Source organism: Cynocephalus volans, chromosome 12 (genome assembly GCF_027409185.1).
Source record: "Cynocephalus volans isolate mCynVol1 chromosome 12, mCynVol1.pri, whole genome shotgun sequence".
Classification (NCBI taxonomy): Eukaryota; Metazoa; Chordata; class Mammalia; order Dermoptera; family Cynocephalidae; genus Cynocephalus; species Cynocephalus volans.
In genome coordinates, this window is record NC_084471.1 from 63,821,817 (window position 1) to 63,836,835 (window position 15,019).

General features: G+C 47.9%; 2 protein-coding genes across 7 annotated transcripts; one reads left to right on the plus strand and one right to left on the minus strand.

Annotated features, from left to right (window-relative positions):
• Positions 1-332: 332 nt before the first annotated feature.
• CDK2 (cyclin dependent kinase 2) lies at positions 333-5,832 on the minus strand. 2 transcript variants are annotated; one of them, XM_063075239.1, is made up of 8 exons: positions 5,535-5,832; positions 4,733-4,810; positions 4,502-4,622; positions 3,697-3,867; positions 3,130-3,231; positions 2,306-2,449; positions 1,801-2,004; positions 333-1,523 (listed from the first exon to the last, which is right to left on the minus strand). In XM_063075239.1, exons 1-8 carry the CDS (start codon positions 5,648-5,650, stop codon positions 1,419-1,421), a joined length of 1,041 nt encoding a protein of 346 aa, XP_062931309.1. In that variant the 5' UTR covers positions 5,651-5,832; the 3' UTR covers positions 333-1,418. The 2 variants fall into 2 exon arrangements, with proteins under 2 accessions (XP_062931309.1, XP_062931310.1); XM_063075240.1 differs by lacking the exon at positions 2,306-2,449.
• Positions 5,833-6,664: 832 nt separating this feature from the next.
• PMEL (premelanosome protein) lies at positions 6,665-14,896 on the plus strand. Of its 5 annotated transcripts, none has more exons than XM_063075940.1 (12): positions 6,665-6,740; positions 9,204-9,314; positions 9,456-9,602; positions 10,538-10,672; positions 11,126-11,287; positions 11,549-12,034; positions 12,161-12,271; positions 13,213-13,326; positions 13,555-13,639; positions 13,750-13,955; positions 14,038-14,146; positions 14,755-14,896. In XM_063075940.1, exons 1-12 carry the CDS (start codon positions 6,665-6,667, stop codon positions 14,894-14,896), a joined length of 1,884 nt encoding a protein of 627 aa, XP_062932010.1. The 5 variants fall into 5 exon arrangements, with proteins under 5 accessions (XP_062932010.1, XP_062932011.1, XP_062932008.1 ...); XM_063075941.1 differs by having other exon boundaries at positions 14,059-14,146; XM_063075938.1 differs by having other exon boundaries at positions 11,549-12,271.
• Positions 14,897-15,019: the final 123 nt, after the last annotated feature.

Genomic DNA, 15,019 nt, shown 5'->3' on the forward strand with positions numbered 1-15,019 from the left:
TGTGGGGAAAGTGAAGCAGGAAAGAACGTAGGCTTCAGTTTCCCCAGGTGTGAAATGGGGACCAGAATACCCACTTTGCTCACCCTCAGCACTATTCTAACCGCAACTGCATGAGAGGCCAAAATGAGGTGGGGTGGGTAGCCCTGCACAGAAAGATGTTAGGAAAAGGGGTCTGAAACCAATAATATAGACACATTCATATTCATTCTCACGCTATTCTTTCAGCAAATAAAGTCAAGGAGGAATGAGATGAACCACAAAACTAGGAACATTTTTTTTTTTTAATGAATTACAAACTAAATTACAAATAATGTTAATAGCAAGAACACTCAAGGACAAAGGGTGGGAGAAGAGAGACAAAAATCATAAAAAGAAAAAAGTATTTTTTTTAACATTTGCATTACAAAATCCCAAGGTGCACATGGCAACAAGTCCACCCACTGACAAAAAATCTACTATAACCTGAAATATAAATATAATTGTTCATCCTTCTTTTAAAGAAATCTTTTTTCCCAATACCCCCACTCAGTCACAGCCCTGAAAAAGTGTCAGCATTCTCAAAATGATTTCTAAACCCTAACTTCCACTTCTATGGGGTGGGGGGTGGCCTTCAGAGGAAGATGGGAGCAGGGATTCCCAGCAACTGAAGAACTAAGAATCCTAAAAGGAAGAGAAAAATTCAAACATCTTTCACTTGCCTCATAAGGCTGCAGTGAAGCAATAGATTGGAGTGCAGCACAATCCCTGCCCCAGAGTTTCCCAGACTCCTCTTGCCATAACAGGGATAGACAAGGGGACTGGGGGCAATCATTTCTTCTGCAGCCCCACCAGGGCTAAGTCATGAGTCTCCCAGACTCTTAGGTGAGGTGAAACAATAAAACTAGGATATAAACTGATAGGATTTATTTTTAACCCAATTCTTTAAAACCTCCTTGTTGTTTCATTTTACTTGGTTCTCAAAAGTTCCAACTTAGCCTCTGCTATTAGTTGGCCTTTACAAAAACAGTGTCAGCAGGAGGCTTGGGGTCCCTGTCATCCCAAACACAGGAAATAATAATTATGGGGCATTCAGAGATTGGGATGGCAAGTCTGATGTGAGAGAGTAGTCAGGTTTTTTTTTGTTTTTTTTTTTAAATACCAGCCCTCCTCAGCAATAACTATGAGGAGGGGGAGAAAGTGATGGAGGCTTACTTAAGTGCATCTAATACTGAAACTTCCTTTCATTTTTACCTACTCCTTCTCTCCACCCCTGTATCCTCAGAGGTGGCTGGCAAATAGGAAAAGGTGACTTGACTATTAAGGCAGCCAGACTAGATCAGAGAGCCCACCAGAGTTCAAATAGCGCAGGGCCAAGCCAGGTCAAGCCCACCCAGGAGGAGAGGGTAAGATTGGGGGTTGTTGGAGCTTGAGAAAGGACATCAGAGTCGAAGGTGGGGTACTGGCTTGGTCACATCCTGGAAGAAAGGGTGAGCCAGAGCTGCCTTTGCCGAAATCCGCTTGTTGGGGTCATAGTGCAGCATTTGCTGGAGGGAAAGATGTATGCTGACTTCAGTGATGTGACAGTGGACTAAACGGGCAGCATGAGTTCCCAGAAATCAGGAAACCAGAACTTCTTTTACCCAGGGCAGAGTTTTCATTTCCCTCCTCCCATATCTGAATTAATGTGCCAACAGGGAGAGAAGCAGGGACTAGGGAAATGCTGGGACCCAGAGTTCAGGGTCTCATCTTTTCTTCATCCTGGGAAAGCCCAGCCCTGGAGGAATAAATGAGGGGAAACAGGTGCCCACTCCCCACTCTCACCGATAACAAGCTCCGTCCATCTTCATCCAGGGGAGGCACGACTTTGCTAAAATCTTGCCGGGCCCACTTGGGGAAGCTTGGCTTATAGTCAGGCATAGAAGTAACTCCTGGCCAAACCACTTCATCTGGGGTCCCCAGAGTTCGAAAGATCCGAAAGAGTTGATCAATCTCAGAATCTCCAGGGAATAGGGCCCGGCGGGTCACCTGAAAATGGGGAAAGAGGAAAGGCCAAGACCCATGTTGACATCAGTCAAACTGGCCCCTGTATAAAGGAGGTTCCCACAAGCAGTGGAAGGTCAACAGGGCCCCATGACTCCCTCCCCAGGACCTTTCATGTGGTCAGTCACACAGAGCCTGAGACAATGAAGTCCCTTCATCTGTCTCCTTGCCCCCTCCTTCCTTCCCCCAACCATGGCTTTGCAGATCCCCAAGGCTGGGTGGGGCTGGGAGGGGAGAATGTCTGGGGTGCCACTGACATGTAGCAAAGGGATCCCAAGACACTCACGGGGTGTGGGGTAGACACTGCGGTCATCCCCACTCCTTGTGGTGCAGCCACTTCTAGATAGGAGCACAGCGGGCAGAGACTGTGTCTTCCATTTCTTCTATGTTCCCCACAGCACCTAGCATGGTGCTGGGTACACACTAGGTGCTTAACAAATATTTTTGATGAATTGAGAGAGGAATATGGGCAATTGTAAGGTTATGCACTGGGGGATATGTACACTGTATATGTATGTATATATAGGCTGATGGTCTCCAAGTCCCCAGTTACAACCCAGATACAGGACCATAAAACATATTGCTGATTTGATATGAAGACTCGGCCTACTCCACTCTTGTGTTCAAGGGGATGGGAGCTCCCACATAAAGCTGGGCCTCAAGGACCCTTCAATCTGAAATGCCAGAGGTTGAGGGGGGACACGATCTAAGTGTGCAGTTTAAATGAAGGGTATGGATAAAGTGAATGCATTTGGCTTCACTACATTCCTGCCCCCCTACAACAAGCTCTACAGACCAAATGAAGGGGGCTCTAAATGGAAATCATTCTCCCAAATATATGCAAACTAAAGCTAAAACAGTTGCAGAAATGATTTAGTTCATTTCAGGGATAAGAGGTGTATACTAGATACTAAGCCTGTTTGAGGAGATCCTAACATTGTGATTGATATCAGGACAACAGTCCTATCCTTTCCCCACAACCCCTCTTGGTGCTACTCTAGAGAGAGAACTCTGTGATAGAAGAGTCATAGGTCTGGGCCAAGAAACAGTTCTGTTGTTCTTAGATGTGGGGAGGAGTGGGCTGGGTGGAACTTAGGCAAGCCTCCATACCATCTCAGCAAAAATGCAGCCAAGGCTCCAGATGTCCACGGCTGTGGAATAGTATTTGCACCCCAGGAGGATTTCAGGTGCTCGGTACCACAGGGTCACCACCTAGAGGACAAGAGGAGGAAGGGAACCGGAGGTTTATAGCTCATGGAGATTAACACATCTCAGCTCCTCAACACTACTCTAACTCTCAGCCTCTTAAGCTGTCTCCTTCCCTCACTCTGATTTCCCATAAGAGAAATGACTACACACAACTTCTTAGCCCAGAGTTAGCCTAGTCCAGGTTCTGGAGACATATTTTCTGAACCGCCAATTTGGGACCTTTCCGGAAAACTTGAGACAAATGGTCGTAATTTTAATAATGTGCCATCCAGTGTTCTGGCTTGGTTTGTAAGCCCAGTTAGCCCCACAGTACGAATTCTGTGCATACCCTAAGACCCCTTAGGGTGTCAGAGATTCTTTCCATCTACTAAGAGAGAAACTGTTGGTCAGATATTTTTAGTAACTTTGTGAATGCCCTTGTTAACACTTCCTAGGAAGTTCGGAGAAGAAAAGTGTAGAAAGACTCACCTCATGGGTGTAAGTACGAACAGGGACTCCAAAGGCTCTGGCTAGTCCAAAGTCTGCTAGCTTGATAGCCCCCTCTGTGTTGATAAGCAGATTCTGAGGTTTAAGATCTCGGTGTAGGACCCGATGAGAATGGCAGAAAGCTAGGCCCTGGAGCAGCTGGAACAGATAGCTCTGACAAAGGAGAGAGAGGACTGTGTTTCTCCATAATAATGAGCAGACTAGGGTTTGCTCTGTGCCCCCAAAGCTCTAGTAAAGCCTTTACTATGTTGGATTATAATTATATGTTTACAAGCTATTTCTGCCATTGGACTGTCAGCCCAGTGAGGATAAGGATGAAGTCTTACTCAGTTTTGCATCCCTTTTCCATACCCTGTGCCTAGCACATTGAAGATGTTCAATAAATTTGCATTGGTAGAGTGAAAGTACCTGGAAGTAAAAAACCCAGCCCTAAAACAGACAACAGAGACTTACTGGCTATTTCTTACATCAAATAGACAGAAGGGCTTTTTTGAGGAATCTACCAAGTGTCCTCAAATCCCATCTATCTGAGTTTCATCTGACCTCTCACCTGAGCTGCTAGGTTGACTCACTAGGGTTTCAACTTGGATTCTTCAGCCCAACCCTAGGGTTAATGAGTATAATGTGCCAAGAAAGAGACACAAAAGAAAGGGGAGTATGTGTATGTACACAAGGATGAGGACTAGGAAGGAGGCCAAGATAAAAAATTATCACTTAGTCTCAATTGCCTGCCTCCAGTCCCCCCAAGACGTGCCTGTGATGAGGAGGAGTTGATGACAAGGATTACCTTGATGAGGGGAAGAGGAATGCCAGTGAGAGCAGAGGCATCCATGAATTTCTTGAGATCTTGGTGCAGAAATTCAAAAACCAGGTAGAGTTTATTTTCTGTGTGGATGACATCCAGCAGCCTAAGGAAGGGAAGGTCCGGGAAATGGAGGTGAAGAAGAGAAATGTCCAGGCTATACAGACAGAACTCATCCTCCTTTCCTATCGGATCACCTCCCAGATCCATACTTACTTGACAATATTAGGATGGTTCAGCTCCTTAAGCAGAGAGATCTCTCGAATGGCAGTACTGGGTACTCCCTCAGTCTCACTTGGAGAGGTTGGGAAAGCAGAGATGGGAAATATGGTTACAAATATTCCTTTTTTCACCAGCTCAGTCATTCCTTTCCCCCAAGGAGACACCACCCCGCTCCCCTAGGAAAGTAAGAGAAGAGAAAGGGTGCTGTAAGGAGTTAATTCTTGGGTAGTGAGAGTGTGGCTTTTGGACATGTTAAGGTCATTATTTCCACTTTTCCCAGGGGAAAGTAAGTTAAGCCTCCCGGTGAAGGTGAAGCAGAGAGAAGGTAATAGAGAAAAAAATGTGGGAGTAGCATTCAACTTCCCTAGAAGGGCCAGTGAGGTTCAACTGCCATTCTTTTGAAAGGGGGAGAGAATTCTAAGATGAGGGTGGGGTTGGGGCAGTGAGGAAGGTTCATCATGCAGAAAGGTGCTCTTCACCGATTCCCACATAACCCACTTCCGTGGGGGAGTGCTGGACCTCATTCCAGAGGCCTCCTTTCTCTTCCTGAGTCTCTCTGGTTGCACATTTGAGGGCATCATCCGGCTCAGTTTGGGAAAGAAGTTCTCCATGGATTCTATACCACCCCATACTCTCCCCAGGGAAACCTTCTACTGTCCCTCAACCCACCTCTCCACTTCAGAAGAAGTCCCTCCCTGCTACCTTCCGGTCTCTGGACGGCTACCCGCCTGTTGGGGGTGGGGGTGGACAGTCAGGGAGCTCCTCAGTTAGGAGTCCCGGTACAGAAGTCACTCACGTATCCAGGCGGATTTTCTTGAGCGCCACCACTTCTCCCGTCAACTTGTTTCTGGCTTTGTACACAACTCCGTACGTGCCCTCTCCGATCTTTTCCACCTTTTGGAAGTTCTCCATGAAGCGCAAGCGAGTCGGGTCAGCCCGGCCCTGGAGTGGGGGCCTGGGAACCCTGCAGAAAGCGAGCCCCGGCTCTCAGGGGCCGAGGAGGGGGAAACACGGCCCAGCACTGTGGCCCCAGGTCGGGATGGAACGCAGGGTATCTCTCGCTCTTGTCAATTTGTCCAACTTGAAACAATGTTGCCGCCTCCCCCCAGTTCCCGACCGCCACCAGAGGCCCCGCCCCTCCTTCCCGCGTTTCACCGGCTCCGCCCCCAATCCTTCCTATTGGTCAACGTCAGAAGTGGGTGGGGCAAACCAGCTCTTCTCGCCGCAAGTGACCCCGCCCCGTGCAAGTTTGGTTCCGAGGGGCAAGACAAGTTTCTCCTTGGTGGGGCGGTGTACACGTTTTCCCAAGTACCTAGTTAGAGCTCGAGTTTTCTGCCTGTGTCTCTAGTCTGTAAGGATTCCCTGATCTCTAACTCACTATTTTCACTGCTCCTCGGGAAAATGTGTATCGATGTAAGATTAAATTCCACCTGGCCCAGGGATTCTCCTTTGAAAAGTAGGAAGCCGGGAATCTCATTGTAAAGGATTCCTGAGCCTCAGAGTTGTTGCCGCCGCCTCACAGCCTACCCTGATACTGTCTCTCTCCGGTTTTGGATGCAGGATTCTGTTTTTTGTCTTTTTGAGAAGTTCCTGGTTTGACTTAACTGATTGATTCACTCTCCCTTGATGAATTGTGTGTGTCTGGTGCGTGTTAGGTGTGCCTTTCAGTCAGCTCTCTCCCGGGAACTGAGGGTGTCAAGATGAGAATGACCCAGTGAAACCAGAGACTCAATGAGTAGCAGGATAGGAAAGGAACGTCCAAGGACCAGGATCCCTATCAGTTCTGCTTCTCTCCTGTCCTTCTGCCCCTCCCAGGCCTCCCCTAGAGGGAGAGGAGGAAGGGCTATGCAAATGAGCACCCCTTTCTTATATAGGGGCTTATCCCAGCCACCCCCAGCGCCTTTGGCTGCTAGAGGGAAGAGCAGGATGGATCTGGCGCTGAGAAGGTGTCTTCTCCATTTAGTTGTGGTGGGTGCTCTGCTGGCTGTGGGGGCCACAGAAGGTGAGTGTGGGTGCGTGGACATGAGCAGATGTGAATTTGGGGTTAAACACTTTCTTTGGTTTTTCTCCTCCTGATGGGAGATACAAGCAATATTTTAGGCTTCTCCCACCCATCTGATTTAGTGAGGATGTGGGCATCTGAGTTTTCCTCCCCACATGGAGATTTCGAATTGAGCCTGAAAATAATCTCTTAAGCTTGGAGGGGCAGGATACTGAGTCTCTGTAGCACTAATTCTAAGGCCTCCTGGTCAGTAAGCTGGAGCAGGGACTTCAAAGGGGTGAAATGAGTAGAAGGCTCTTTTAGGGAATCTCAGGCATTTGCGATAGGGGATTTAAAGTGGGGAGTAAGAGAATATGGAACTGGATAAGAAGGCTAAGGAGGGACCACTTTCCCCACGCCTCGGGATGGGGATGGGTGAACCCAGCCCAGATCTTTTGTTCTGGGGCTGGGAGAGACAGGCAGAGGGGTCTCAGCTGAGCGTCACATGAAAGGGCTCTGGGGGATTGGGGCCTCGTGACAGGAGCAAGGGGCGGGGGTGGGGGTGGTGAGAGGGTCTGAAATGTCCCGTGCTGTTCTGAAGAGGGAGGATTGGAAGTGAAGAAAGAATGGGATATCTTGTGTCTTCTCTTGCTCTAGCGGTGGGATGCTCAATGAGGTGATTACAGATTCTCCCCCAGCAGAATCAACTAGGTTTTCAGTACACATTACAAATGAGGTGAGGCTTGGGGGAGGGGAAGAAGAAAACAAAAAGAAATGAGGTGAGGATAGTTTCTGCTGTGCTGAAATATATACATCACATCCCAGCCCCCCTTTCTCTCTCTAGATCCCTGGTCTCACAGACTTCTAGGAAGTTCTCCTTGATCTGACTTCCCTTGTTTGTGCTGCAGTTTCAAGTCTTTTTCTTTTACTATGTTCCTTAATGTATTCTGGAAACAGTCTGTTCACGCCCACTCACTTGAGGCTCCTAAAAGACTGTGTTTACATTTTTGATCCTTAGTTTTAAAATCTTAAGAAGACATTTTTCTAGATATTCATGAAATTTTATGGACTGGATTTGATAACTTTGTCTAGTGTGAAATGATATTATGTGTATACAAGAAAATATTTATATTTTTTTCCAGATACGGACTGAATTTCTAGGATTAAAATAACAAGGTGCCTGGAATTTGCTTTTAAATACTTCAGCCAAAAACAAAAACTAAATCACACCAAAAACAACTACCAATAAGGATAGATAAAGCAAAGGAGGTGAAATGTTTTTTTTTTGTTTGTTTTTTTTTTAAAAGATGACCGGTAAGGGGATCTTAACCCTTGACTTGGTGTTGTCAGCACCACGCTCAGCCAGTGAGCGAACCGGCCATCCGTATATGGGATCCGAACCCGGGGCCTTGGCGCTCTCAGCACCGCACTCTACCGAGTGAGCCACGGGCCGGCCCAGGAGGTGAAATGTTGATAGCTCTTTGATCTGGGTATGGGCATGTAGAGGTCCATCATATCCTTTTTTCCCTCAGACCTCTCTCTTGGTCAGTTACAATAATTTTGTTTTCTCTGTCTCCTCCCTCAATCTCTGCCTGCCTCTAATCCATCCTCCTCACTGTTTGCCGTACTGATCTTTCTAAAACACAAATTTGACCATGTTCAAAAATCTTCTGAAGTGTGAGTTTTATGGTATGTGAATTATATCTCAATTTTATTTTTATTTTTATTTTTTTTTAAAAAGATGACCGGTAAGGGGATCTTAACCCTTGACTTGGTGTTGTCAGCACCACGCTCTCCCAAGTGAGCCACAAGCCGGCCCTATGTCTCAATTTGAAAGAAAACACCTTCAGAGGCAGTCTTGCCTACAGGATAAAGGCCAGACTCCTTAGCCTGGCACTTAAAGCCCCCAACCCATTTTCTCAGGCTCATTTCTCAGCGTATGCATCAACCCCATTGCTAGTAGTCCCCTAGCATGCTGTGTGCTTCCATGCCCCGTGCATTTGCTCATGCTGGTCCTAGGGCAACTCCTCACTGAAGTCTTTCCCAGTCCCATAGAGGAAATAATCTATTTAGTCTGTCATTTTGTTGCACTACATGTATGTCTGTTATGGCATATATTAAATATGGTGCCTTGAATTATAGTAATTTATACACATGTCTATTTCCTATACTTCACCTTGAATCCCTTCAGAGCCATATTTTATTCTCTTCTTTTTGGCAGCTGGCTGATATTATTCATTTCTTAAGTGTTTTGTGCTTAGAACAGTGCTTGGTACATGGCGGGTATTCAGTAAATTAAAATGCACTTTTTTTTTTCATGGCTGTCCAGTATGGGGATCCAAACCGGTGACCTGGGGTTATAAGGCTGCGTTCTGTAAAATGCACTTTGAATGTGAGAATGAATGGGTGACTTGGGATAGAGTGTTATCTCCTGAGAAGGTACTGAGTAAGGATCCTAGGGCCCTCATGGCACATTCCCTTTAGGACCCAGAGACCAGGACTGGCTTGGTGTTTCAAGGCAGCTCAGAACTAAAGCCTGGAACAGGCAGTTGTATCCAGAGTGGACAGAATCCCGGGGTCCTGACTGCTGGAGAGGTAAGAACTTGGAAGTCCTAGGGGAGGGCATAGTAGGAATGGGATGGGGAGAAGATCAAGAAGAACTGAGTTGAATGTACCTTGGGAAGATAGGAAGGAGAAAGGTATATAGGGAAGAACTAATGCAGCTTCCCTTCCCAGGTGGCCAAGTGTCCCTTCAGGTCAGTAATGACGGGCCTACGTTGATTGGTGCAACTGCCTCCTTCTCTATTGCCCTGCACTTCCCTAAAAGCCAAAAGGTACTGCCAGATGGACAGGTTATCTGGGCCAACACCACCATCATCAATGGTGAGTACCTCTCTATTCCAGGCCCTTATTCCTAGGACTCAGACTCTGGTGTCTCCACTGAGCTCAGGGAATGTCCCCTTCCCCCTCTATTTTTTTTTTTTTTAACAAAATTCATATGTAATACATACTCATTGCAGTAAAATTGAAAAACACAGATAAAGCAAAAAGAAAAGAAAATTACCATACCTAAAATGGGGGCAGCAGAATTCTGTGGACCTAGAAGTTGGACAGGCCCAGGGGCCATCCCGTGGCTCACTCGGGAGAGTGTGGTGCTGATAACACCAAGGCCCCGGGTTTGGATCCCATATAGGGATGGCCGGTTCGCTCACTGGCTGAGTGTGGTGCTGACGACACCAAGTCAAGGGTTAAGATCCCCTTACCGGTCATCTTTTAGAAAAAAAAAAAAGAAGTTGGACAGGCCCAGATTTAAACTTGTCAATAGTATGTGGCCCTGGACAAGTTACTTGATTGTTTTGTGCTCCCATATCATTACCTGTAAAATGGGGATGGTACCTACCTTGAAAGGTAGTTGTAAGGATTAAAATGTATTAATATGTAAAGTACTTAGCATAATGTCTGCTCTAGCCTACAGTAAAGACTCAATAAATCTTTGCTGGTGCAGTTATTTTTATTTTTATGTAGCGCTAGCTAGAGCAAACCACTCTAAACATTTTGATATATGGCATTTCAATCTCTTTCCTTCGTAAGTATATACATATGAATCTTAAATTGTAGTTCTCACACGCCCCACCCCCAGCCACCACTCCAAATGGGTTATACAAAAAAAAAAACAAATGGGTTATACCATGGAGAATGTATTTTCTAGCTAGGGAGTATTCCCAGAGCCCCTCTCTGACTCCCTAGGAGCCATCTTAGGGGCTTTGGTGTATAGAAAAGAATGCCAGGGTTTGAAGGTGACTCTATTTACCTTTCAGGGAGCCAGGTGTGGGGAGGACAGCCAGTGTATCCCCAGGAACCTGATGATGCCTGCATCTTCCCTGATGGTGGACCTTGCCCATCTGGCCCTTGGACTCAGAGGAGAAACTTCGTTTATGTCTGGAAGACCTGGGGTGAGGGATGCCCTTCTCTGGCCTATTATCCACACTTGTATTTATTTCTTTCTTTTTGGCCCCACTCTTTACCTTCTGTTATTTTCCCTCATCTTCATTTCCCCCTTGACTCCTTCCTCTTCCCATAGCACGTCACCCTCTTCAACTCTAACATAATTCTTTTTTTTCTGTTTTGTTTTGGTTGCTGTCTGGTATGGGGATCCAAACTCTGTTATAATTCTTTCTGGTACCCCTGCCCCACTTGTATTCCCACCCCATGGAACCTTCCATTAGAACCCCTTCCCAGCTCCGCACCCCTAGCCCCCATATCACAGCCTTCCAAACACCTTCTGAAGTAGTCATCCTCAGTACACCTCCTGACCTCCCTTCTCTGGTGCCCTGTTTCTAATCCTGTCCCTCAGTCCCCTTTGACCAGTAATCTCCCCTCCCTGCTTTTCTTTCCAAAAACCTCAGGCCAATACTGGCAAGTTCTAGGAGGCCCAGTGTCTGGGCTGAGCATTGGGACAGGCAGAGCAATGCTGGGCACACACACCATGGAAGTGACTGTCTACCACCGCCGGGGGCCCCAGAGCTACGTGCCTCTCGCTCATTCCAGTTCAGCCTTCACCATTACTGGTATGGATTTAGTAAGGGCAAGGCCAGTTGCAAGGCAGGAAAAGGTAGATAGGCTTGGCTGGATTGGAAAGGGGAAAGGGGAGATGGTGTGCAACCTTAAAGGGGTAGGGCCAGGGCCAGGAAGACCTGGGCAGAGGAATGTGGGGCTTAGAGCCGGTGAAGGGCCAGTCAGTCAGCTTGGGGTTAGAGAGGAAGAAAGGGTTTTGAAAGGAGACAGTGCAGCCCAGGCCCAGTTCTCACCTTTTCTGGCTCTTATCCCAGACCAGGTACCCTTCTCCGTGAGAGTGTCTCAGCTACAAGCCTTGGATGGAGGGAACAAGCACTTCCTGAGAAATCAACCTTTGACCTTTGCCCTCCAGCTCCACGACCCCAGTGGCTATTTGGCTGGGGCTGACCTCTCCTACACCTGGGACTTTGGAGACAGTACTGGGACCCTGATCTCTCGGGCACTTATGGTCACTCATACTTACCTGGAGTCCGGCCCGGTCACTGCCCAGGTGGTGCTGCAGGCTGCCATTCCTCTCACCTCCTGTGCCTCCTCCCCAGTTCCAGGCACCACAGATGGGCACATGCCAACTGCAGAGGCCCCTGGCACCACAGCTGGTCAAGTGCCTACTGCAGAAGTTGTAAGCACTACACCTGGTCAGGTGCCAACTACAGAGCCCTCTGGAACCACAGCTGTGCAGATGCCGACCACAGAGGTCATAAGTACTGCACCTGTGCAGGTGCCAACTGCAAAGGGCACAGGTACTACATCTGAGCAGGTGCCAACCTCAGAGGTCATAAGTACCACAGTTGTAGAGATGTCAACTGCAGAGGCTACAGGTATGACACCTGCAGAGGTGTCAACTGCAGAGCCCTCTGGAACCACAGTTGCACAGGTAACAACTACAGAGTTGGTGGAGACCACAGTTGGAGAGTTACCCACCCCTGAACCTGAGGGTCCAGATGCCAGTCCATTCATGCCTACAGAAAGTATTACAGGTAAAAGGACCAGTGCTAATGAGTTTCTTTGAGGTAGGGTGTTGGTCACCATTCTACTCTGAAAATCTTACTCAAGACCCAGATGTTACCCAATCCTTTGCTTGCCTGTGGTCTCTTAGATGTTACCCAATCCTTTGCTCTGAGGGTCTGTGGTCCCCTCAGAGCTCTCACTGGCTCTAAAGCCCTCATGTCTCTCTTAATGACATGGAATAGGTCTGGAGTTCAGGAAACCAGGGTTTTCACCTAGGCCATGAGGAGAGAGCTTGTTGCTTCTCTACTCCTGAGAACTGTTGGGAAGGCCAGGGAACAAACTGTAATCATTAACATAATATTTATTTATTTATTTATTTTTATTTTTTATTTTTTTGTCTTTTTCGTGACCGGCACTCAGCCAGTGAGTGCACCGGCCATTCCTATATAGGATCCGAACCCGCGGCGGGAGCGTCGCCGCGCTCCCAGCGCCGCACTCTCCCAAGTGCGCCACGGGCTCGGCCCATTAACATAATATTTATATCTCATTTTCTGTTGAAGTGTAGATGCACAAAAATCTTTCCCAGATTCCAGGACCCTGATTCTCCCATTTCCCATCATTGGATTCCCATCCCGAAGAAAGAAGGAAGTGAAGAGAGAGGCTTAAATGAGTTAACATATGTTGAGCATCTAGCCCAAGACCTGGCACAGTGTGGGCATGATAAACATTTGGGGATTTTTAAAAACTGCAACTCTACCCCTAATTGTGTGACTCTGGAGCAGTTATTTTCCTCTTCTGGCCCTCAGTTTCCTTATCTATAAAATGAGATTTCCCAGGTGTTTTCTGATTCCAAGCAAGTGACTCTAGGATTTAGTAACTCTGGCTCTACCTGGAAAACTGCCTGCTTGGCTTCTGCGTCCAGGTGAGTCATTTGTCCTTTAACCTTGCCTCCTCAATTCTCTCCTGCCAGGCTCTCTGAACCTGATGGATGGTACGGCCACCTTAATGCTGGTGAAGAGACAAGTTCCCCTGGATTGTATTCTGTATCGATATGGTTCCTTTTCCCTCACCCTGGACATTGTCCGTGAGTCTTGCCTACTTTGGGTGCTGATGGAGGGAAGCATGTGCTGCCTAGGGGCTGGCCAGTGGAAGCATAACTTGGGAGGTACCTGGACTGAAAGAATACCCAAATGTCAGGGTCCTTATTTGAAGGCGTGGGGATGAGATTGGAGAAGCAGCCCTAGGCCTTTCTTGTCTGTGGGCTTTTGGGTCATAGAGGAATCCCAATTAATATAATCTTGCAACTCTGCAGAGGGTATTGAGAATGCTGAGATCCTGCAGGCTGTGCCGTCCAGTGAGGGGGATGCATTTGAGCTGACTGTGTCCTGCCAAGGCGGGTGAGTATCCCATTGCTTGCCCTGATAACTTTTGAGTTGACTGTTGCCCTCCTCTCTGGTGTCCAGTGTCCCTTCCCAGATCTGCTGATGTAAGCTGACATATCTTCCAGGTTGCCAAAGGAAGCATGTGTGGACATCTCATCACCAGGGTGCCAACCTCCTGCCCAGCGGCTGTGTCAGCCTGTACCACCCAGCCCAGCTTGCCAGCTGGTTCTGCACCAGGTATTGAAGGGTGGCATGGGAACCTACTGCCTCAATGTGTCATTGGCTGATGCCAACAGCCTGGCCTTGGTCAGCACCCAGCTCATCATGCCTGGTAGGTACTTGGACAAGAGCTAGGATGAAGAAGGGGAGTGGGCAGAGGCCAGCTGGCAGGGAGCAGACACTGACTGAGGCAGTGCCTGGGATTCTGCTCACAGGTCAAGAAGCAGGTCTTGGGCAGGCTCCCCTGTTTGTGGGCATTGTGCTGGTGTTGATGGCTGTGGTGCTTGCATCTCTGATATACAGGTGAGGGCCCCACCATCCAGCTTATACCCTCTTACCCCTCATTACCATCACTCACTCTTCCTCAAGGGGAGAAGGAACCATCACTCCCTGTGAAGAAGCATGGCATCCCGAAAAGAGCCCACACTTGGAAGTTAGACAGGCCTGGGCTGTAGTCTTTCTGTGGGACCTTGGGGAAGTAGCTTAACCCTTCTGAGCCTCTGAAAAGTAGGAAAACTAATGCCTGCTCTGGGGGGGCTGTTGTAAGGATTAGAAACAATGTGGGTAAAGCACCTGGCTCTGAAATAAGAGTGCAATTGATAATATTGATGACTGTTGTTAATAATATTGAGTGGGACAGTTTGGGTGAACTGAGTTTTCTACCTGCAAGAAGGGCAGATTCCCAGGCTTGGGGTACTAAGGCGCTCAAAGCAGGGAGGCTTATAAAGTGAGAGGGGAATGGACAGTGGCTACCACAGAAATGAGAGGATGAAACCCTGAAGGTGTGGAGAAGGAAAGGGAGCTAGGATCAAGGCCAAGACCTGGGATATGGTGTGTCCCCTTCTTTGCAGAAGCAAAGTCAGGCTGCCTTTGTCCATTGCTAACCAGTTTTCCCCTTCTCCTGATATCAGGCACAGACTTATGAAGCAGGGCTCGGCTCTCCCCACTCCTCAGCTGCCACATGGTAGCACCCACTGGCTGCGTCTGCCCTGGATCTTTCGCACTTGCCCCAGTGGTGAGAACAGCCCACTCCTCAGTGGGCAGCAGGTCTGAGTACTCTCATTTGATGCCATAATTTTCCCAGGGTCGACAGCAACACCTATATTTCCTCCAGTCTTCCCTTGGAGACCACCATTACCTAAAATAAATATTCAGAACCTGGTGCTGTTTTCACCT

Coding starts and splice junctions, on each gene's coding strand:
- CDK2 (XM_063075239.1), bottom strand. CDS start 5,650: ATGGAGAACTTCCAAAAGGTGGAAAAGATCGGAGAGGGCACGTACGGA. Junction 4,811..5,534: donor AAGAAAATCCGCCTGGATAC/GTGAGTGACTTC, acceptor AACCTCTCCAAG/TGAGACTGAGGGAGTACCCA. Junction 3,232..3,696: donor TTCGTACTTACACCCATGAG/GTGAGTCTTTCT, acceptor CTTGTCCTCTAG/GTGGTGACCCTGTGGTACCG.
- PMEL (XM_063075938.1), top strand. CDS start 6,665: ATGGATCTGGCGCTGAGAAGGTGTCTTCTCCATTTAGTTGTGGTGGGT. Junction 9,315..9,455: donor GGGTCCTGACTGCTGGAGAG/GTAAGAACTTGG, acceptor TTCCCTTCCCAG/GTGGCCAAGTGTCCCTTCAG. Junction 10,673..11,125: donor TTATGTCTGGAAGACCTGGG/GTGAGGGATGCC, acceptor CAAAAACCTCAG/GCCAATACTGGCAAGTTCTA.